This window comes from Leptinotarsa decemlineata, unplaced genomic scaffold, assembly GCF_025532065.1.
Source record: "Leptinotarsa decemlineata unplaced genomic scaffold, Ldec_3_MD MMD2_P_RNA_scaffold_8, whole genome shotgun sequence".
Classification (NCBI taxonomy): Eukaryota; Metazoa; Arthropoda; class Insecta; order Coleoptera; family Chrysomelidae; genus Leptinotarsa; species Leptinotarsa decemlineata.
The window spans coordinates 2,813,312-2,836,486 of record NW_027412535.1 but is presented as its reverse complement, the minus strand read 5'-3'; the positions used below and the strand labels follow the sequence as shown (position 1 = coordinate 2,836,486).

The window sequence follows — 23,175 nt, the reverse complement described above, 5'->3', positions numbered from 1 at the left end:
ATGAACCAAACCAAAACTGTTTATTAATTCAACTATCTTACATCAACAACTATCACCTAGCTACTAAACAAATTGTATATCAACGCAGTTGACAAAGATTATAAAATATAATACTCCCACTCTTTGATAACTGTGTTTTATACGATAAAAGGGCTTCTCTTTTCTTCACAAATTTCTGTTTTGGAAAAGACTTTGTGAGAATATCGGCTAGCTGATCTTCCGAAGGGACGTGGCAGACAGTAAGATAACCATTTTCTACACATTCACGTATGTAGTGATATGCTTAGTTCGTTTATGATATTCGGTGTTTTTAACTAACTGTATTGCACTCTGATTATCTACAAAAAGCTTGTTAGGAACTTCAGTTAAAAATCCAAGTTCTTGTAAAAATATTCGAAGCCACATCACTTCTTGAGATGTTTCCGAGGCGGCAATGTATTCGGATTCTGTAGTCGACCGTGAAACACATTTTTGAATATGAGAAGACCATGTCACGGGAGCTCCAGCTATACTTGTTAAGTACCCGGTTGTTGATTTTCTGGTATCCAAATCACCGGCAAAGTTAGCATCTGAGTAAGCAATCAAAGTTTCTTCTGTTCCAGTGTATAGTAGTCCTACATTTTCAGTATCTTTAAGACATTTGAAAATACGCTTGACAGCAATCCAGTGATTTCTTTTTGTATTAGACAGGAATCGACTCACTTGACTGACAGCAAACATTATGTCTGGACGTGACACAACTGCCAAAAACATTAAACAGCCAACAGCCTCTCGATATGGTGCACTGCAATCTTCTTCATTGTTTATATCTTTCGAATGAAGTGGTGCATTGGGATCAGCAGGGAATGCATTGGGATTACAGTTTTGCATGTTGAATTTCTTCAGAATTCTGCTTATGTAACCCTTCTAACTCAAATAAATTTTCCGTTCATCCCGGTTTCTTTTGATTTCAATTCCCACGTAGTATTCTGCATCTGACGTTGTCAACTTAAATTTGGCTGCCAGTTTTCCAATAAAAATATCTATTAACTGAACTGATTCACACAGAACTAGTCCATCATCAACGTACAATGCCAAAAATATATATACGTTTTCCATTTTCCCATAAAAAACGCATTTATCCGCTTCCAATTCAGCAAGGACTTTTGTGAATTCCATGTTCTAGCATCGTGGCGACTGCTTCAAGCCATAAATACTTTTCTTCAGTTTGCAGACCAAGGAACGATCTTCACTTTCGAAACCTTCAGGTTGTTTTATGAATATATTTTGTGATAGAGTTCCATTCAAAAACACAGTTTTGATGTCAAACTGACAAATTTCCAAATTTCTGACAGCTGCTAACGTCAAAAGTATTCTGATAGATTCAAACCTGATTACTGGAGAAAATGTTTCATTGAAATCTATTCCAGGGGTTTGCGAGTATCCTTTAGCACAGAGCCGTGCTTTATATCTATCAATTTGTCCATTTGATTTCATTTTCACCTTGTAAACCCACTTACAACCGACAGCTTGGCGATTGGGAGGTAATGGTTCTATATCATCAAGGGACTTTATTTCATCCTCCATTGCTTCCAGCCATTTTTCTTTTTCTTCGCTTTCAATTGCTTCTTTGTAAGTTTGCGGTTCATCGATAATAGCCGCACATAGTACTTCGCTGAATTTTAGTGGTTTTTGTAATAGGTCCCGATTTCTCAACTGGTATCGTTTATTTTGATTTTGCAAGTTGGAATTGGTTTCTATGTTTCCAGAGACATTTTCTAGAAGAGTTTCCTCTTCAGTGAACTGGACGGAATTTCTCTCAGAATCATTTTCCTGCAGGTTTTCTATCTCAAATGATGCATAGTCGGGACTTGGAAGTTCTTTGACGAAAACACCTTCATTGAAACTTACGTCCCTCGCCACAATGACTTTTCTTGAATGTGGATCATAAACTCTGTAGTTTGGACCATATCCATCACATCCAACAAGATACTGTTGATTGGATTTCTTGTCAAACTTACGTCTAAACTGTTTCGGAATGTGAATATATGCTTCCGATCCAAATGTTCGTAAATGACTGAGATTGGGTTGCTTTCATGTCCACTTTTCATATGACGTTTTGTAATCAGTTCTGGAAATTCTACGATTCAATAGATACACAGCCATATTCACTGCTTCTGCCCATAAATCCATAGAAAGTTTACTTTTGATTAACATGGTTCTTGCACTTTCAACAATTGATCTGAGACCTCGTTCTGCCTTCCCGTTCTGTTCAGGAGTGTATGGCGCACTAGTTTCATGAATAATTCCTTCTTTATTAAAATGATCTTTGAATGACTGATTGACATATTCTGTCCTGTTGTCACTTCTGACGATCTTGATTTCAGTTTTGGTTTGTCTTCTGATCATTTGTTGGAATTCTAGGAATTTTGAGAAAACATCACTTTTGTGTTTGACAAAATATACAAAGCGATAAGATGTACACTCGTCCTTGAAATGAATGAAGAAATTTGCACCTCCAAGTGATGTACATGATATTTTGCCACAGACATCAGTATGAATGTATTCTCCTGGTTTCCAAATTGGAACATGATGACTTGTCATGAACGGCCTTCGCTGTTGTTTCCCAAAATGTCAACTGCTACAGAATAGACCATCTATACTTTTTATACTTGTACCTGGTAATTGACCTTTATCAGCCATTCACTTCAGTGAACGAAAGTTAATGTGACCTAGTCGATCATGCCACATCATTGCAGACTGTATTTGTGCAGAATTACTCTGTTGACTTTCTGGAACATCAAATAACATTCTGTAGCACTGATTGGTCTGTTTGATTCCTGAGACAATTGAACCTTTCTCATTTCTTACTTCGATTTTAGATTTATCGAAAATAACTTTGAAGTTTTTATTGGCTACAGCTCCCACTGAAAATAGATTCTTCTTCAGTTCTGGCACGTACAACGTGTTTTCTAATGTACGAAACTCTCGACGACCATTGACTAAGGCTATTAGTTCTATCGAACCTATTCCATCAGCATAAATGACTGAGTTATCTCCTACCTGAATGGCAATTTTGGAATCAAGTGGTTTTAGCTCATCAAACCATTCTGTATGAGAGGTCATGTGTCTGGAGGCAGCACTATCAGCAAGCCAAATATCTTCACATCCATGGGCTATAATATTCTTCTCTTCGGCATTTAGTGCTTGATTTTGTTCTCGATTGTTAATATTAATTTTATATTCCTGATTACTATCACGACTATTTTCACCATATTTGTTGATTCTTTTTCTGCATTCTGACTTCAGGTGTCCTCTTTTCCTACAATAGAAGCACACAATGTTTTGTTTGTTCTTAGCTTTGGAGGAATTACTTTTATCGACACTTGAGTAGTTTCTCTTATGGTGGAATTTCACAGCAGCAAATGCATTTGAAGTTTCTTCCATTTGACTTAACCTCAGCTCTTCCTTCAAAAGTCTAGCCGTCAAGTTTGTCCTCATCATAAGAGTCCCATGCAGTAACAAACGCGCTATATTTATGAGGTAGACTACCCAAACCGTTTGCAACTTTATCAAGATCTGACACCTTTTCTTCTACGTCGGATAATGCTTGGGCCATTGACTCAACCTTGCTTATATGCTGAGCAATCGTATCTGTTTCGGATATTTGATAATTAAAAAAATGCTGCTTTAGCATAACTTTGTTGACAGAAGATCTTTGCTCGTGTATGAGTTTGATTCTTGTCCACATTTCTGGAGCAGTTTCACAAGACATTATAGTTTGGAGTTGGGAGAATTCCATCGATGTAGATTTCAGAAGCATTGCTTTCGCATTGAGATCATCCCAATCCTTTCTCTCCTCGCAAACTAATTCACTTGGACGTTGGTTGGTTCCATTAACTAAGGCAATTAAACCCTGAGCTCTGAAGATTATTTCCATTTGAAATTTCCATAACTGGAAATTGCTGCCATCAAACTTTTGGATACTGAGACTTCTATACATGTCCATTTTATTCCTTACCAATGTGACAATGACAACTAGAAGAGTCACAATTTTCTGGAACATTTTCTTCTATTATTAACATCAAGAACAGTTACTCATTCGTAATCTGGGCCCATAACCTTTTGGAAATACCCAATAAACTGTGGAAGAATGAGTAGAATGAACCAAACCAAAACTGTTTATTAATTCAACTATCTTACATCAACAACTATCACTTAGCTACTAAACAAATTGTATATCAACGCAGTTGACAAAGCTTATAAAATATAATAGATAGTCTGCTTGATGCCCTCGACAGAAGAGAAGTAGATCTGCAAGCTTATGTAGATGACCTTGTCATCTTGGCAAGGTTCACGTCGGGAAGGGTATCTTGTAATATCCTCCAAAGCACGTTGGACGTTGTTCACAGTTGGTGCCTGAGGAAGCAGATGTCTGTCAACCCCAGCAAAACTGTGATAATACCCTTCACCAGGAGAAGAAAATTGAACGATCTAACGCCACTTTCCCTCAATGGCGAGGTCATTTCATTTGGAACGGAGGTGAAATATCTTAGCATTGTTCTTGATAGAAAACTCACCTGCAATGCTCACTTGGAAAAAGTTTCACACAAAGTCAGACTGCCCCTATGGACATGCCAGAGGATTTGTGGTAAAACTGGGGTTTAGATCCCAAACAAATTAATTGGATTTATGTGATGATCGACAGACCAATGATCACTTATGGTGCAATTCCCTGGTGGCCGAAGGCTTCACAGAAAACGGCCCAGGCGAAGCTTTCTGGCTTACAGAGACAGGCTTGTTTGACCATGAGTGGTGCCATCAGTACCACACCGTCAGCGGCCATGGAAATCCTTCTAGATCTACCCCTCTCCGCATTTTTCTGGAGAGAGAGGCTAGATGGACTGCATATAGACTTGTGCACATTGTCAATTGCACAAATCAATTTAATGCAGAGTGCAACAGACTGTTGGTTGATACTGGAAGTCACAGCATTCTGGAAATGACCTCTGAATTTCAAATCAAATCAAATTTATTCATTATTTTTGATACAAGAATGTATATATGACACGTCACATTTTACAAAAGATATTTTATCTAATATCACTTATATCAATGACAACACATGTTACACAAAAATATTATTTTCAGGGAATAAAAACAACTTGTTACCAAAAAGTTGTTTCACTTCTGATGCTGTGTGGTAATAGGTAAGTCAAAATATTTTACCTCGGCATAAAGTGGCGTACCTGATGGAAGTCGTTTCTCTGTCTCGTTTGATGAGAGTGAATTACCTCATTTCTTGTTAGCAAATGGGAATGTTCATGAACGTAGCCTAATATTTTGTAAAGATAAATACATGGTAATGTGAATTTTTTTTGTCTTTGAATGTCTTCTTACAAGATTCTCTGTATTTGAGATGAAAAATTAGTCTAACGAAACGTTTTTACATTATAAATATTCTATTTATTTCTGATGAGTGTCCCCAAATGGTAATATTTATATTAAGCTTAGACCATATTATATATCCAAGAGATTATGTCTCAAAAACTTTGATTTCATTGTTAAGGAGGCAAAATACGTTTTTTTCAGAGAAGTGCATAAGTATTCGATGTGATTATTGAAAGACAATTTATTGTCGAGTTGTGTTCCAAGGAATTTTGTATATTCTGTTGTTTCGAAACCTACATTTATTTGGAGAGGGCGCTGATACTTACTTGAAAAGTGGATAAATGTTGTTTCATCTTTATTATTTATTGAATGATTGTTTCTAAACCAACATTCGAATTAATTGATCACTAGTTTCGTTTTATTTTCAATTTCATTTAGATCTGGGGTCGTCACAATGATTGTTGTGTCACCGGCATACATGAAAACTCGACCCTCTTTTATGTTTTCGGGTAGTTCATTAACATAAAGTAAAAATAATAGTGGTCCAAGCACCCCTCCCTGTGGGGTCTCCAGATTCATATCAAATTGATCTGAATAATTGTCGTTGACTTTAACGACTATTTTCCTATTACTCAGATAAGATTCAAACCACTTATTGATTGACCCTCTTATACCCATTTTATAGAGCTTTTTACTCAAAACTTCGGGTTGATTGTTTCAAATGTTCGGCTTAGATAAAAAATATACCAACTATATAGAATCCTGTGTTTATGCCATCAAAAATATATTGGATCATATCAGTTGATGCTGTTTCTATTGAAACATCCTTGTTGGCAAGAACTTATCAAATTATTTTGTTGCAAAAAACTTACCGTTCTGTTGTAAACTACTTTTTCCATTATTTTCGAGATAGAGCTCAGAACACATATGCCACGATAATTTTCCATAGCTGTGGGATCCCTTTTTTTATAAACTGGTACGATATTTTAAGTTTTTAGTTGGTTTGGAAAAATACCTTCCTCTACTGATTTATTGATCAGGGTAGTTAAGTTTTTGCCAAGTTAGCACAACCTCCAAATATTTTCATAGGAATCTCATCAACACCTGCTGCCGTTTTATTTTTAAAACTTGTTATAGTTTCCATTTCCTTGTTACTGTAAGGAATAAAATACATAGAACTACATGGTGAGTCATGTATTAAGGAAAATTGATTCTGAGGTAAATCTTATGTTTCGATTTTTTCTGATACTGATTTTGAGAAATATTTTCCCATTGTGTTCGGTAGTGAGACCTCAATATCGCTGCAGTCTGATTTAATATCTATTTGCATCTTTTTTTCTTTAGTTTTTTCCAATTTTTCATCAACCAACGTCCAAAGGGATTTTTGTTTGTTCGATGAATTCAGTATTTTTCGGGTATGAAAATGTTGCTTTTCTAGGACTATATTATTGTTCATTAAGTTTTTTTCATATTTATATTGAGCTTGTATAATTTGATTTCCAGGCTCGTTCTTACGTATATAGTTTAACATTCTGAGGTTATCTGATTGTTGTTGAAGTTCATTCGAGTATTTGAATCTGTTAACAGATGTATTGATTTTAATTTTTTGTTAGGGAAGCAGACCTCAAAACACAATTGGAGATGGCTCAAGTAATCAGAGAGTATTTTTTCTGTATCAGTTATTCGATCAATAATTTTGAATGATTCCATTCTTGTTTGGAATTCGAGAATGTTGGGTTGGGAAAATATATGTATTTCTTTTATTATGATATCATTTTGTTTTTGTATAATCTTTTGATGCAATGTTAATAATTGACTTGAGTGGTCTGAGATTCCATAATCATGAAATTCGTTAGAACATTGTGTTATATTGGTAATTACATAATCAATTCCAGTCTTAGTAACATAATTACCATATTTGGCACATCTGGTTGGTTCATTTGAGATGACTGTAAGTGCAAATGAGTCTAATATATCAATTTGTCTTATATATTGAGGGCAAGTTTTGTCCAGAAAATTGATATTAAAATCAGCTGATATGATAATGAATGTATATTTCTGAATAACACATTTCAAGAGACACTCAAGTGATTTGAAAAATGTTTTGAAGTCACCGGTTGGTGGTCGGTATATTGTTGTAATACACAAATTATTATCTTTTTCAATTGCCGAGCATTCGAAACAGCCTTCTATTGACATTACTACTATATGTTGAATGTTTTTACAGTTATTTACTATTTATTTTCTAACAAATATTGCCGTTCCTCCAGGTTTAATATTCGTTCTGCAGTATTTACTAACGTTAATGAATCCCGAAATGTTAACTTGCTCTAATTGATCACTGTTTATCCAGTGCTCACAAATAAAAATGAGTTTTACTTCATTTCGATCACATATAATTTCCAACAAGTTGATTTTACTCCCTAAACTTTGTATGTTAAGGTATAATAAAATATTTTTGACAGACGCCATATCAATTTATGTCTCCAACTGTCAACTACGAACTGCCTTATAAAGTACTGTTCTCGATTAGAGAGGACTGGATCCTTCGGGAGAAGGAAATATTAAGAGCAGATAGTTGTTGGTTCACAGATAGATCAAAAAAGTGTTTTCAGTCGTAGACTCAGGACAGAGATATCAACCTGTCTAGGAACCCATGCGACAGTATTCCAAGCGGAAATGTGCGCTATTGAATTGTGTCCAACGTCTAAATTAGTAGCGAATTGATAAAAACGACTCTCCCCGATAGAAAGACTTAACAGATTGTTTCTCGTCTGAATTCTTGGCCATACTGGCCTGGAAGGCAATGAGGTTGCTGACTCCTTTGCAAAGTAGGGTACTGCAAGCAGCTTCATCGGACCAGAACCTGTCATTGGCATCGCTTTAGGCTTTGCCAAACGAACATTGAACATCTGGATGGCAAGAAGATTTATGGACTTCTGGCAGAACCTTCCAGGATTGGCTCACACCAAGGCGTTTATTTTCCCTTCGAAGTTTGATACCAAACAGTTATTGGACTACAGTACGTTCCTTCGGTGCGAAAAAAAAATAGTACCATATATTCGAAATTGAATTATTGAAAAAAGTCAAATTTCTCACCTATCAAAAATAGTTTGTCGATGAAAATTTCAGAGTATATTCTTCGAAAGTATGTCTATCGAAGTTTCTGAACAAATTTGCGTATCATACGTTCCTTTGGTGCAAAAAAAAATGGTTCCATTAATTCCAAACTGAATTATTCAATGAAGTCAAATGTCTCACTTATCAAAAATAGTCTGTTGATGGAAATTTCAGAGTACATTCTTCGAAAGTATGTCTATCGACGTGTTTGAACGACGTGTTTCAAAATCTGTTCGAAAAAATATAATATAAAAATGCCACAGCTACAATCGTCCGTTTGTTTTACATGTTGTATATTTTTCATTTTCCAGTCGTCTTTGAGTAGACAATGGTAATGTGTGTATTTTAAAAATTTCAGGAATAATTTTAAATATTTTTCTGATGAGGAATATGTCTCTCCCATTGGATTAATGAATGTGAAACAATTTTTTGGGATGTCTATCAATATAAGACACCAGTGATTTCGATTAATCAATAGAGGAATGGCGATGATACCTTTTTCAATTTCATGTTGCATGTTGCCAACAACATGCAATATGTATTTCCAGGTTTCTTTATTCCAAAAAAAATTATTTTATATATTTATAAAACGAATTGTTTCAAAATAAAAAAACTGGAAATTATAATTTTTTTATTATAATGTCATACTCCCCCTTCTTTGTATATACATATAACCAAATCACACCAATTTCTATCGGCAATCTCTAACATACCTTAAATCTGATAGTAGTATATATTATTGGTATTAAGGTCGCCGTTAGCTGACATAGTCCAATTTGTTCTGGAGAATAGCTCCTCTTGAGTCAAATTCCCTTATTGAATAAGGATATTTAATTTTCACTATTCCTGTAAAATTGACCAATCCGTCTTGAGAACAACCTAAACAGAGATATATGGGGTGAATTCGTAAACCAGAACGAATGCAATTTTTTTAGTTTTCATTGTGTATTGATCTATGGCAATTTCTTCATTTTCTATTCCATATCTGATAGCTGCTACTTGAGGAGTAGTTTTGTTTATTAAATTATATGGCAATGTCACTAATGATTTTCTAGACTTTGCTTTACAAACGAACCCAAAATTAGACGCTGTTAAAGGTATTTTTCTTTCCGCAATTCAAATACTCGATTTTCTTTGTTGTTTAGTTGATTTTTCTAGATCATAAAAGTTCACATTAGCTAATTCTTTTAAAAATATATATATTTTTCTGCCTGATCATAACCAGATTGTTCCATATATTCAACTAAATTTTTGTTACGATTCTTCATACAAAATTTACAAACAAAATCCCCACTGAAACTATCACTTTTGGACTTTCACATGTTGCATGAACCCAACCATCGCATACATCCATCACATTGCATACAATCATCACATTGCACCCATAGTTCAGTCAAATGAAGATTTCTTTTTCCACAGTACAAACACATACTTAAAGTTTTGTCATTTTCTTCTGCGTAAGAATCGATCGCGGATTTTCTTACATATTTTGGAACAAAGGTTGGCTTTTTCCAAGCTTCTTTGTGATCTAAAATCTTTGCATCAAGATTTTTGTTTCTTGTACATCTCTTGGGATCGATGTTAAACGTAGTCTCTTTACAAATACCAATAGTATATTCTCTGATTTTCCTAACCACCTACTACATTTTTGACTTTCGTCACTTTTCAAAACTATATCCTTTATAATTCCGAAGAATCTTGAGACTGGTGCATTACTCAATTTTTTTTAAATAGAATTTCATTCCACAATGGCAATAGTGGTATGTATTTTTTCATTACAATATGGTATGAATTTGGGTTATAAAACTCATCACTTTTCTGAGCATATTTCAACTTGTGTTTTCGTAAACTCCCTGAACTTTTTTTAATACACACTATTTTTATACAAATTGTTGGCATCAGATATCTGCAGATATCTGATCACTATTCAAACTAAATGTATTCGGTAAAACTAATGCTTTTCTTGTCAAAACATTTTTTGCTTTTAAAACAGTTTTTGTGGTGCTACTCAGTAGAATTACCAGACACTTGAGCCATTCAAATATTTATTCCAATTCGTTGAGCTCAAATAAGGCAGCAAATTTGAGTTTCAAATATTCTCTCTCAGGAATGCCACTCGTGGTTTTATTTATGTCGTTGCAAATAACTTTGAAAAAGTGACAGTAACACATACAGTGTGACCCATTTAAAATGGAACCACCCCTGTAGAATGTGCATTTTTCAATCAATCTCAATTTTTTTTATTGAAATATCAAGCATGAAAAACTGTATCTTGACACTAACTTTCACAATTTCAGTTTCATTTCCAAGGCACTCTATGGTGCTAACGGCAAAAGTTTATTAGGCAATTTTTGTTTTCAAATTTGACTACACCACTGGATTCGTAGTCGTTATAAATCAAAACTGTCAAATTTTCATTAAAAAATTTTTGTTAACAACGAAGTTACAACAACTTCCATTTTGGAAACAAAGTATTTGTTTGTAATTTTTATTCAGATTATAGACATATTTGAGATCTGACAACACTGTCATCACCAAGTAGAACACAGTTATAACTCGTTGCGTTCTACAGTTATAACTCCTGAAAATATGGTAATGTGAGAGATTTGTGGTGCAAGCGTTTTGTAATAAAAATCTGACTACGCCACTGGATTTGTGGATAATATTCCCTTAAAATCATTCATTTGAGTGTAGGTTACGAGAAGTGTATTCTAGAATAACAGAAAATTAAAAATTCATTTTCAAGTTATGCAGTACTTAGTACATTCTTCCGCATAGCCGCTAAAATCAAATTGATTTAAAGCATGGAAATCATTTATTCAATAATAAAACAGAGAGCAGGACAAAAATTGTTCCCTGTAAATTCTTCATAACTCAGCTAAAACAATCTTTTATTTCTGACCGGGATATTATAAGCTTATATCGTCATAGTTACGCTATCAATAAAGAGGGTCATAACTCCCTTGGGACATTATAGATTTTATAATTCCCTCTACCTTTCACAAGTAAAAATAAATAGAAATGAAAACTAAACCATATTTTATTTATTCACGTCATTACAAATAATAAATGTACAATTTTGAAATGTTCCCTGAAAATTACTTCCGCCACTGGAAACAATTGCTTGTTCAGCTTTTTTCAAAATATCCTCCATTATATTTGGGGTAGAAAACATGTTTTCACCGCAAACACAGCTTGATAACAAAGTTCTGTTTATAAACAAGTAACATAGCAACAATCTAGCAACAAGAAAACTCTACTATAATCAACGATACCTGATTCAAATATACCGGGAAGGTAATGAATTGGTACATTTTTCCGTTTCAAAAATGAACAAAATTTTATTGAAATCGGTCAGAAATAAAATTATCTATGTACCACGGGAATTAATGAGCCTTAATAACCTCAGGCAATTGCTGTCCCTCGGGCCAGAGGCCCTCGGGACGCAAACTTTGCCATCGGTAATTAAGGCCCTCCTAATTCCCTTGATACATAAATAACTATTAGAGGAGATATCAATAATTTAAGGAAGCTGAACTCATTATGCAAAGGTTTTATAATAAATCAACAGTAGGCTGTGATTTTGACAGTTAATCATAAATAAAATAATAGTTGTTAGTTACGTGCATTTAATAATGGCTTTGCAATTATCATTAGAAGAAAGAATTGAAATTGTGAGAATTTCTGGGGACAATTATCATAGTGAAAGAGAAGCAGCTAGGATATTTAATCACAGACATCCAAATCGACTTCCCATTGACAGAAGCACCGTCAGTAAAATTAACAAAACATTTAAAGAAACCGGTGCAGTCAGCAAACATATTTTAAAAAATAATCACCGAAGAAGAAATTCAAACGAAGGTGCTGTTTTAGATTATTTCAGAAACCACCCAAACAGAAGTTTACGAGTCGCCAGTTTGGATTTAAACTTACCGAGAGAGACTATTCGACGATATCTTAAACAAAACAAAATGAGAGCATTTAAACCTAAATTTCTTCACTCTTTAAAGGCAGGTGATGAAGTGAAACGTATGGAATTTTGTTTGTGGGCACAAGGCGAGTACCTGAATACAAGAAATTTTTTAAACTGCATAATGTTTAGTGATGAAGCTTCTTTCAGCACCAATGGGGTGCTGGATCATAAATTGTAAAAGTCAATATTCCGAAAAAGTTAACGTTTGGTGTGGTATAGTACAAAATAGAATAATAGGTCCATATTTTTTTGATGGAAACATAAACGGGCAAAATTTTTTGGAATTTCTAAATAACCAATTATCGGACGAAACAGATGAAATGCCTCTTGCGGAACAAGTAAATTTATATTTTCAGCTCGACGGCTGTTCCGTGCACAATTCGAGGATTGTTAAAGAGTGGCTAAATAACCAGTTTCCAAATCATTGGATAGGACGAGGTAGTGACTTAATTGAATGGCCACCTAGATCGCCTGATCTAACAATATTAGACTTTTTTCTGTGGGGTATTCTGACACAAAAAGTATACAGAACAAGACCAACGAATCGAGCTGAACTCATGCAAAGGATACGACAAGCTTGTGCCGAAATTACAGTTCAACAAATAGTGTAAACAATATTCGGAAGAGATACGATAAATGTATTGAACTTAATGGAGGTTTGGTAGAAGCCACAAAAATTTGAATGTTTAGTTTTAAATCAATGTTTATTTTAGTATCAGTTTTTTCTTAATGGCAATTAATTGTTGAATAAATACTTTGAAACTTGTTTGTATACATTTTGTTTTCATCAGCTATAGAAGAAGGTAGAGTAAGTTCAGAATCTCATAAAATGTGATTTTCCAGGTGCGCTGTTACAAAAGTACTATTATTTATTATTGGGAAACTTCCAAAAAGCTTACAAGTATGACCATTAATACTTCAAGATTCTATCAAGATTTGGTAAAAGCGCAATTGGGAGATCCCTTGACATGAGATTCTGAACTTGGTCTACTACTGCGTAACTTGAAAATGAACTTTTAATTTTCTGTTATTCAATTATTCAATTTTTATTTTAATTTTCACTTCTCGTAACCTACACTCAAATGAATGATTTTAAGGGAATATTATTCACAAATCCAGTGGCGTAGTCAGATTTTTATTACAAAACGCTTGCACCACAAATCCCTCACATTACCATATTTTCAGGAGTTATAACTGTAGAACGCATTGAGCTGTTGACTTCGGATTTTCACTGTACAAATTCACTGGTGTTCTACTTGGTGATGACAGTGTTGTCAGATCTCAAATATGTCTATAATCTGAATAAAAATTACAAACAAATACTTTGTTTCCAAAATTGAAGTTGTTGTAACTTCGTTGTTAACAAATATTTTTTAATGAAAATTTGACAGTTTTGATTTATAACAACTACGAATCCAGTGGTGTAGTCAAATTTGAAAACAAAAATTGCCTAATAAACTTTTGCCGTTTTTGACAAACAAAAAAAACCATAGAGTGCCTTGGAAATGAAACTAAAATTGTGAAAGTTAGTGTCAAGATACAGTTTTTCATGCTTAATATTTCAATAAAAAAAAATTGAGATTGATTGAAAAATGCACATTCTACAGGGATGGTTCCATTTTAAATGGGTCACACTGTATGTATTTCAGTTATTTCATTTGGTCTTGAACTGCTATCATTCATATAACCTATCTGATTTTAAAATGTAATAATCTGATGAAGACATATTATTCCAAAAGTGCGTAAGAAAAATATACTACAACATTTCAAAATATTGGACATCTTTTGAAAATTTTTACTGAGTAAATTTTGAAATTTGACAACCAAATACCAATTGATCCAGTGTCATGATTACCAGTGATCATTTCCAGAACTGGACAAACCTGATTATTTTTTGTTTGTATTATTCCTGCATAATAGTAACTTTTATTTTTTAACATTTTTTGGTATTCTGATGATTGTGCCTCTAGCATCTAAATGAAGAAATGGTTTGACTTCCATTGACATTTCCTTAAAAACCAAATTCACTTGTTCTCGACTGAAAATATGCACAAAAAAAGGTTCGCCTACAGAATTGATATAATTGTTGTTATCTCTGTACATCAAAATCATGTTTGCAACACCATCGTCACATCTGTAATTTTTTGATAATATCTCTGATTTTAATTTTATGTAAACGCTAATGAATGACTAGATAATAATAATAATAATAATAATAAATTGTCTTTATTTTTATCTTGGCGGAGGTTAGCTTACGCTATTCTACCACTCAACCAAGAATATTTTTATACATGAGTGTATTAACAGTGATACAGTAGCATAACTTGAAACTAGGACCTAATCTAGGTTTTAACATCATATGACAAAAGTATATAAAGATAAATTAATTTGAAAAAAAACATGATGTAAAATGCATTAGATGATTAATTTAGGTTTAATTTAATTTGATTCAATTCAGGCAGATTCATTGTTTACCGAAAAGGATGGCTTTCGTTTTATTTTTAAACGCAGAAAAAGATAGTGATTTCAATTCTTCAGGATATGAGTTGTTCTCGGTTACAGCGCTATAAAAGAAAGAACGTTCAAAAAAAGATAGAGAGTGACGCGGGAGGCTAAGCATATTCTGCCGCCAGTAGTAAAAAGGCGGCAACTACAATTTTTAGTGATTTTCAGGTTTAACAGTCGGTAAGTTGGTGTGACTATTTTCAACCTATATACGAAGTTTAAAAGCGGTCAGTATAGTATAGTATAGAGTGGAAGAAACGGAGAAAAAAAGTGAAGAAGAAAATATTAAAGACATCGAATCACTGATACGAGAAAGAAGAAATCAAGAAAGCGACAAGTCAAAACAAAAAGTCAGAAAACAGTCACAAAACTCAGAAACGCCGAAGAAAACGACGGCTACACGTTCAAGAAGAAATTTTATGTAAGTGATCCAGCAGAACTTGCAACTTGTTTTAATTCCTCATCAACCTTCTAGAACATATTCATCAGAAACTTCACTATAAACATTAGTTATGGACCCCTACATTAAAAATTTTTGTATTGAAAAACTAACAACCTACCCTTTGAATAACTCGCACGAATTGAAAGAAATTATCCATATAAATCGAAATTTGGAAAATTTCAAAATAATACATAACAATATATGCAGTACAGGTAAACACTACGACGAGTTCATGGTTTTCATTGATGATTTATCCACTCAAATGGACTGTATTGTTTTCACAGAAACTTGGCAAATTCCAGACCCCTCATTATTCGATATTACGGGTTATACCACTGTCTACAGTAATGGTTGTTACAATCAGAATGACGGTGTCATTGTTTTTATAAAGAATGAAATATACTTGTCTCATACCCTCATTGAACTTTGCGTTAGCAGTCTGATAAAAGTAAAAATAAAATATGAAAATAGTACTATATGTTTATATGCTTTTTATAGATCCCCTACAAACGACATTGACAGTTTTTTAAATCAGATGAATGATATACTGAGTGGAGATAATGATCCTTCCGATTATAATCTATTTTTGGGCGACATCAACATAGACTTATTAACTGAAAATGAAGCCTCAAAAAATTATTAGGATATGTTAAGTGAGTATGGTTACCAGTCAACAATCAACACTCCAACAAGAAGTAAAAATAACTCAGAATCGTGTCTGGATCATATTTTCATTTATTGTAAAAATAACAACTATGAAACAATACTGCCTATTACAATAGATTCAGCCATAACAGATCATCACACAACTTTTTTACAAATTATAATTTCGAGTAAAATTAATAATACAAATCACAACAACAAAAATACTTTGAAAAACTTGACGAGGATAAGTTGATCGAGTCAATCCAGAATGTCGATTGGGAGAAAATATTTTCACAGCATCCTGATCTTGACTCTGTAACAAATGAATTCATCAATATTTTGTGGGAATGTATTGAAAAGTCAAAAATATATATTAGATTGAAAAATAAAGACCGAAAAAGAAAAAAATTGATGACAAAATCACTCATCAAAATTGTTAATAAAAAGAATAATATGTATCGCAAATGGAAACTTGATCCAAACAACGAAATTTTGAAAAATGAATACATGGAGATTAAGAAAAAAGTTGAACAATCAATTAATCAAGCGAAAATAAAATATTTTAAAAAACGCGTGGAAGAAGAGAATAATGCCTCTACTAGACTTTGGAATACAGTTAACGAAATTCTAAAAATACCAAATTGCAGAAAAATAGGTGAAATTGAAAATGAAGACGGCGATTTGACGAAAACCAAATTCAAATCTGAATTATTCAACGATTTTTTTGTAGGCGTAGGAGAGAATTTATCAAAAAAAATTATTAAAAAGCAAAACTATAGAAGTAAAAAAAACATAACAGTAAATTCCATATTTTTTGAGCCAACAAGTGAAAGAGAAGTCGAAAATATCATTCATCAATTGAAAAATAAAAAAGCACCTGGATATGATGGGATAAAAGGGGAAACATTAAAGTTACCCTCAAAATACATAAGCAAACCACTAACAAGCATCATAAATAAATCATTCGAATTAGGCTATTTTCCTGAAGTTTTCAAAATATCAATTGTTACTCCAATACACAAAAGTGGAGACAAACAAAAAATCACGAACTACAGACCAATATCTCTCATTACATCTTTGGCCAAAATAATAGAAAAAATAATGAAAATGCGACTCAATAGTTTTTTAAACAAATATAATCTTCTATCATCATCCCAATTTGGCTTCAGAGAAAAAAAAATCCACACAAGATGCCATCCTGAAGCTGACAAACATCATTTATGAATGTGTAGATAATGACTTACCAGTAATAGGCGTTTTTCTCGATCTGAGGAAAGCTTTCGATACAGTTGACCATCATATACTACTTGAAACATTACATGAAATCGGTGTAAGGGGAATGGCATATAATTTACTCGAATGCTACTTAACTAATAGAAAACAAAAAGTTGGAATTGAAAGCGATATAAGCTCAGAAAGAATAATTACCTGTGAAGTTCCTCAAGGAACAGTAATGGGATCCTTATTATTCTCGATATATTTAAATAATCTATTTTTGCAAGAAAAAGAAGGGAAAATACTCAGCTTTGCAGATGACACAGTCATTATATATACTGCTGACAACTGGCATGACCTGAAAACAAAAACTGAAAATGACTTGAATAATTTAAAAGATTGGCTCGATAGTAGACTTTTGTCCATAAATTTTGAAAAAACGTTTTACTTACCATTCAGTAGTCAAGAAGCATCTCTGCCCAATTATATCTTGAAAATACAGCAAGATCTTTCGATTCGACCTGAACACAAACTAAAATATCTGGGAATAATCCTTGACCCACACCTAAGATGGGACGAACATATCTCATATCTTGCTAAAAAGTTGCGTTGTATTCTATTTCGATTCAAACAAATCAAATCGTACCTTGATTACAAACAAAAAATAATTGTCTACCAAGTTTGGTGGAAACGCACTTGAATTATGGAATAATCGGGTGGGGAGGTGTATCGCAAACTTACCTTAATATACTTGAAGTGTCTCAAAGAAAATTTCTCCGAATGATTTGTGATAAAGGACCAAGATACTCAAGTGACTCTCTCTACTCAGAAACAAAAATGCTAGATATTAGACAGCTTTATCTCAAGCAAGTATGTATTAGACATCACATTAATGGAATCGAAACGAATGTGACGACTCACTCCCATTCTACAAGACAAAAAAATAAGTACATCGTTCCACGAATGAATAAAGCAATAGGACAAAAAGGTTATCATTACTTAGCTCCCAAAATTTACAATTTCATTCCGGGAATCTTGAAAACAATAACGGTGTTAAAACAATTCAAAATAGAACTTATAAATTTCCTAAGAACAATTGATAGAAAACAAATCCATAAACTCATTGAGACTCAATAATACTGACCATGGTAAGTTTTATATTGGTATCTGCTTCACTTCTTTTCTGAAAAAAAAAACTCTGCAAAGAGGAGCCGTGAAAGACCGTCTGTGTTTACAGATACTGCAAAATATAACTATGTTCGTAATTGAAAATCAAATTGCCATTGTAGAAAACACATCTGATTCTTTCTACAAATCAATATGTTATTTTCTTGCTGTATATACCTAATTTTAGAAATGTTTTATGCAATGTTTTATACAATGACATTATTTATACATTAATTTTTATCTAACTGATTAGCTGAAAATTTTATTACCATAACATTATTTAATATTATGTGTTCGTGAAACTAATCTTATTGTGTATGTAAATTTGAATTTTTTGTTTAATTGTATTTTGTATTTTTTACCTATGTATTTTTTATTTCAACCACATACAGGGGTATACTCCTCAGTGGCATTGTGATTTATTCATCACTCCTGTAAATATTGTATCTTTTGCTGTACTTTACAAAGATGAATAAAGTCGAAGTCGAAGTCGAAGATAAAAAAGGCGAATCAAATTGGCCGTAAGTTCGGAGCGTCATCAGTTCAGGAAGTTAAAATGCGGCAAGTAGTAAATATTTAGTGAGAAAGCGGTAACTACATAAAATGTTGTCAATTACCGCCTTTTTATTACAAACTCCTCGATTGATATATATTAGTACTGACTGTTTTCTTGTCGATGTCACAAATCGTGTTTATATTTTCTAAGTTAGCGTAACATAGTAGTGGTCAGTTCAGTAAATGAGTGAGTGCTGAATGGAATTGTTAATAAATAAAAATAGTGCAAAGAATCCACTTCTATAAATAGTGCATTTTGCTGAAATAATATTTCACTATAATGTCGACAAGTAGAGGTCATCTTCTAGTGGCCTTAGCTAGAAATGAAAGCCTAATGTCTAACATTGTAAAGTGTAAATCAGCGAAAACAAATGAAAATGATGATCGTACTTTTTCTCCCCCGGACAAATCTTGTTACCGAAGTAGTTGTAGTAGTAGTTTTCACTCTTCAAATCTTCCTTGCTCGCGAAAGGAGCTGCAGGAATTACAAAATATCAATTGCGACAGTCCCAACACTATTGATAATATCAATATAGAAATATGTGATGCAGATTTTCAACAAAATGATGACCTAGGTAAAAATCATTTTTTATATTACGAACTGATAATCTAATTGACACTCATTATTTCAAGATGTTGAATCTGATAAGATAACCGATTGTACTGAAATTAGAGAAGTTATATTTGCAAGAACAACTTCAACGTCCGATCAGCTAGATGTTCCCAATGATATTCAAACAACTCCAATTGATGTTAATGGTAAGTTTATAACATACTACTTGTAGTTTGGGGGTGGTTATTATTTACAATATTTGCAGACAATAGTTGGAATATTGATATCAACAGCATAAATGAATTCATTTATGTCCGAGAGAGTAAGGATGATAGCAATTCAGGCGTCTTCAAATATGGTCAAAATGAGATACCATCAGGCTCAGCTGTGATATTGAAGGATACTGATTCTTTTACACATGAGCATGCACCATTTTTATCAGTCTCTAATGAGAATAGCAAAATTAACGTTATACAGCAGATTATAATAATACCGACACCAATCGTGAAAGTTGATTCTGAAGACCAATTCAATCAAGAACATATTATGGATCCCTCGAATAGTCTTTTATTGGTTACCAAAAAATGTAAATCCAGAAAAAGGCGTACTCTTTCGACGCCACTTGATGCGAGAAAAAAAGCCAAAAAAAATGAAAAACGAAAAGAATATTACGTTAAACCTCCATGTTCAGTCAATTGTAGAAGAAAATGTATCTCGCATATAGATGAGAATAGGAGGATCCAGATAAATGATGAGTTCTGGCAAATGAGCTGGGATGAACAACGTCAGTTTATTTTGAATAATACTCAAAGGTTGAACGTTAAAAGGCAAACTAACAGAGTTGATGTTTCTGCTAGGAAAAATAGCTACACCTATCACATGAAGAATGAAAACGGTACCATTTTTCAAGTATGCAAACCATTCTTTCTGACTACCCTTGGTTTTAAGCCAAGCAACGACAAAGTTGTTCAGAACACTCTCAATATGTCTGTCAATCAGCTTACGTTTACACGCGATATGCGAGGTTTGTATATCATTTCGGTGTTTAACACAATTTTCCGTCTACCTCTATCCGAAGTATACATTTGCTGGCCTCAAAGTAGGAGGCAAAGTCGTACTTTGTTATTTGAGGGAGGCGGAAAAATCATATGTATAACATAGGGGTAAAGTGCCTTTTCCTCCCTTGAATGATCAATGCCCTCCGCTCCGCGACGAAAATTTCATACTCGGGAAGAAAAGTAAAACTTTTCTCCCTTGTCATACAGATAGCTATTATTCAATCAGTATTACTTTTCAGGAAAGAAGCCTTCTACCAAAAAACTGGACAGAACTAAGATACGGCTCCATATTGAATCATTTCACCCCTCAATCTCTCATTATCGTAGAGAACATGCTCCCAATAGATGGTATCTACCAAGTCATTTAACTTTGACATATATGTGTAAGGAATTTAATAAGGATAACCCAAATTTTGAATGTTCGTATGACGTATATAGAAATGTTTTGAAAGATCTCAATATTTCCTTTGCCAAACTTGGCCACGGAGAGTGTGAGATTTGTGGATCATTTGATCATCACGAACACACTAAAGATAATCTGCAAGCAGATTGTACCACTTGTAATTCATACAGCTGTCATAAGGATAGAGCTAATAAATCCCGAGATCAGTATCGTAAAGATGCCAATATGTTGAATAGAGACATATCAGACGTGTGCTATTGTCCTATTTACCCCGAGAATCGTCTTATTCAATGAAAGTTTTGTTCCTGTAGGTGTACATCAACGTCAATTAAATCCCATTGCCATTCTATGGCACGAAGGAATTTCTGGAAGGAAGAAAGAAGACATAATCAGCAGCTTTTATGCATTTTTACTCAAAAACAGGGATGCTACCACGATAACCCTCTGGTTAGACAACTTTTCGGCAAAAATTGGTGTTTCTTTACGTTTCTGGTCTATATTGTTCATAATTGTACTGAGATTAGTGCAACACAAATTTACATAAAGTATTTCGAACCAGGACATACATTTATGAGCGCAGATAGTTTCCATCACCAGGTGGAACAAGCGATGAAGCGTTATGGAAATATTTATGACTTAAGTGATTTTGAAAAAGCAAATTCCAAAAAGGTGTCGATTATTTCCATGCAGCCAAAAGATTTTGCAAATTGGCTGGATTGCACTTCACTGGCCAAACTTAAAAAAATTAACCCTCGGCCATATCTGAATAGCATAGTTCAGGTTTGTGCAACTAGGGGTAAGAATACCCTCAGATACTGGACGGATTTTGATGGTGAAGCAGTTGAATTGAATTTTTTCACAGCAAAATCAATTAAAACAGGTATAACAAAACCACAATTTTGAAGTGCCTTTCGTGGTATACCTCAAAATAAAAAAGATACCATCATCAAGAATTTATGTCCACTAATGCCGGAGAACAGGAAACAGTTCTGGCATAAAATGCCCGTTGAGGACGTTGCCGATTTGAACGTTGTTCAAGAATAAAAATTTTATAATAATTTTGTGTCTAATAAATTTATTTTCTTATATTTTGCGTTCATTTTATTCAAGTGATCTGAGAAATTCGAACAATGATTCGTATTTTTGGTACTTGCCGCTTTTATTTAACGTATTACCCTACTTTTTGTCTATTATCAAAGTAGTTGAAACGGATACATGTGATACAATGTAAATGCTACCGCTTTTATGTTACGTATCGCTCTAGGCTCCAAATTGTATCTACGTAGTTAAAACGATGCATATGTTATAACTTCAATGTCTAAGGACACAAAGCAAAAATATATATTCCAGAACACAAACACTTCCATATTATTCACTAACGAAACGAAATATTTTAAAGTTCTTTCATTTCTTTCGTGGCGTAGCACAAAAACGTTTTTCGCCATTTTCTCAAACCTGTACTTATGGTAATTGCCGCCTTTTTGCTACAGGCGGCAGTATTGATGTTACGAAGGTTTCTAGAGTGGTGCTGGTGACGTGGAGTAATTTTGGTGTAGAGGTAATCTGAACATTGGTTTCTCAATAACTTATGAACGAAGCATACAAGGTGATGTTTTCTTTTATTTAACATTTTCAGCCACCCAAGATTGTTTAAAAATATTGTTACATGATCTCTTCGTTTCAGCGAAAATATTAATCGGACACAGGCATTCTGAACTTTTTGGATCCTGGAAGAAGTTTCTTGATCAAGGCTGATGATGTGATGTTTGCTCTTTACATATCTATGATGTTTCATATTCACTATATAAATGTTGTTCACTGATTTTTTTTGTAAGAAAAAATTATATATTTGCCTCAGCAATTTATTTTTTGAACTGATTAAAGTAAATTCTTTATGTGTTGAAATGAGAGAGCCTTCGATCACGTTACAATGTGAATATTTTGGTCGCATTCAGCTTTGATCCCTCAGATTTTTACTACCAACTGGTAATAGATCCAATGTTGATTTATCATTTTTACTGATTTGTTCGATTCCCGCCTCGACCAGATATTTTTCTCGAGAGAACGTATCTGGTTGAAGCTGGAATGGTTCTGCAACCGTGTTAGGAATCACACGTTGAAAGGTAAGACCTCGTTAGTCCTTAGCTCGCACAAGTTTCTCAACTTCTG

At 33.6% G+C, this 23,175-nt stretch overlaps 2 protein-coding genes across 2 annotated transcripts; one reads left to right on the top strand and one right to left on the bottom strand.

Annotated features, from left to right (window-relative positions):
- Positions 1 to 255: 255 nt before the first annotated feature.
- On the bottom strand, positions 256 to 870 carry LOC141480403 (uncharacterized). The gene has a single exon (XM_074170343.1). It carries the CDS (start codon positions 868 to 870, stop codon positions 256 to 258), a length of 615 nt encoding a protein of 204 aa, XP_074026444.1.
- Positions 871 to 17,937: 17,067 nt separating this feature from the next.
- On the top strand, positions 17,938 to 22,867 carry LOC141480388 (uncharacterized). Its single transcript, XM_074170324.1, has 2 exons — positions 17,938 to 20,569; positions 20,843 to 22,867. The coding sequence occupies exons 1-2, from the start codon at positions 20,092 to 20,094 to the stop codon at positions 21,298 to 21,300; spliced, it is 936 nt and encodes a 311-aa protein (XP_074026425.1). The 5' UTR covers positions 17,938 to 20,091; the 3' UTR covers positions 21,301 to 22,867.
- Positions 22,868 to 23,175: the final 308 nt, after the last annotated feature.

Coding starts and splice junctions, on each gene's coding strand:
- LOC141480403 (XM_074170343.1), bottom strand. CDS start 870: ATGCAAAACTGTAATCCCAATGCATTCCCTGCTGATCCCAATGCACCA.
- LOC141480388 (XM_074170324.1), top strand. CDS start 20,092: ATGGATCCCTCGAATAGTCTTTTATTGGTTACCAAAAAATGTAAATCC. Junction 20,570..20,842: donor GTTTACACGCGATATGCGAG/GTTTGTATATCA, acceptor ATTACTTTTCAG/GAAAGAAGCCTTCTACCAAA.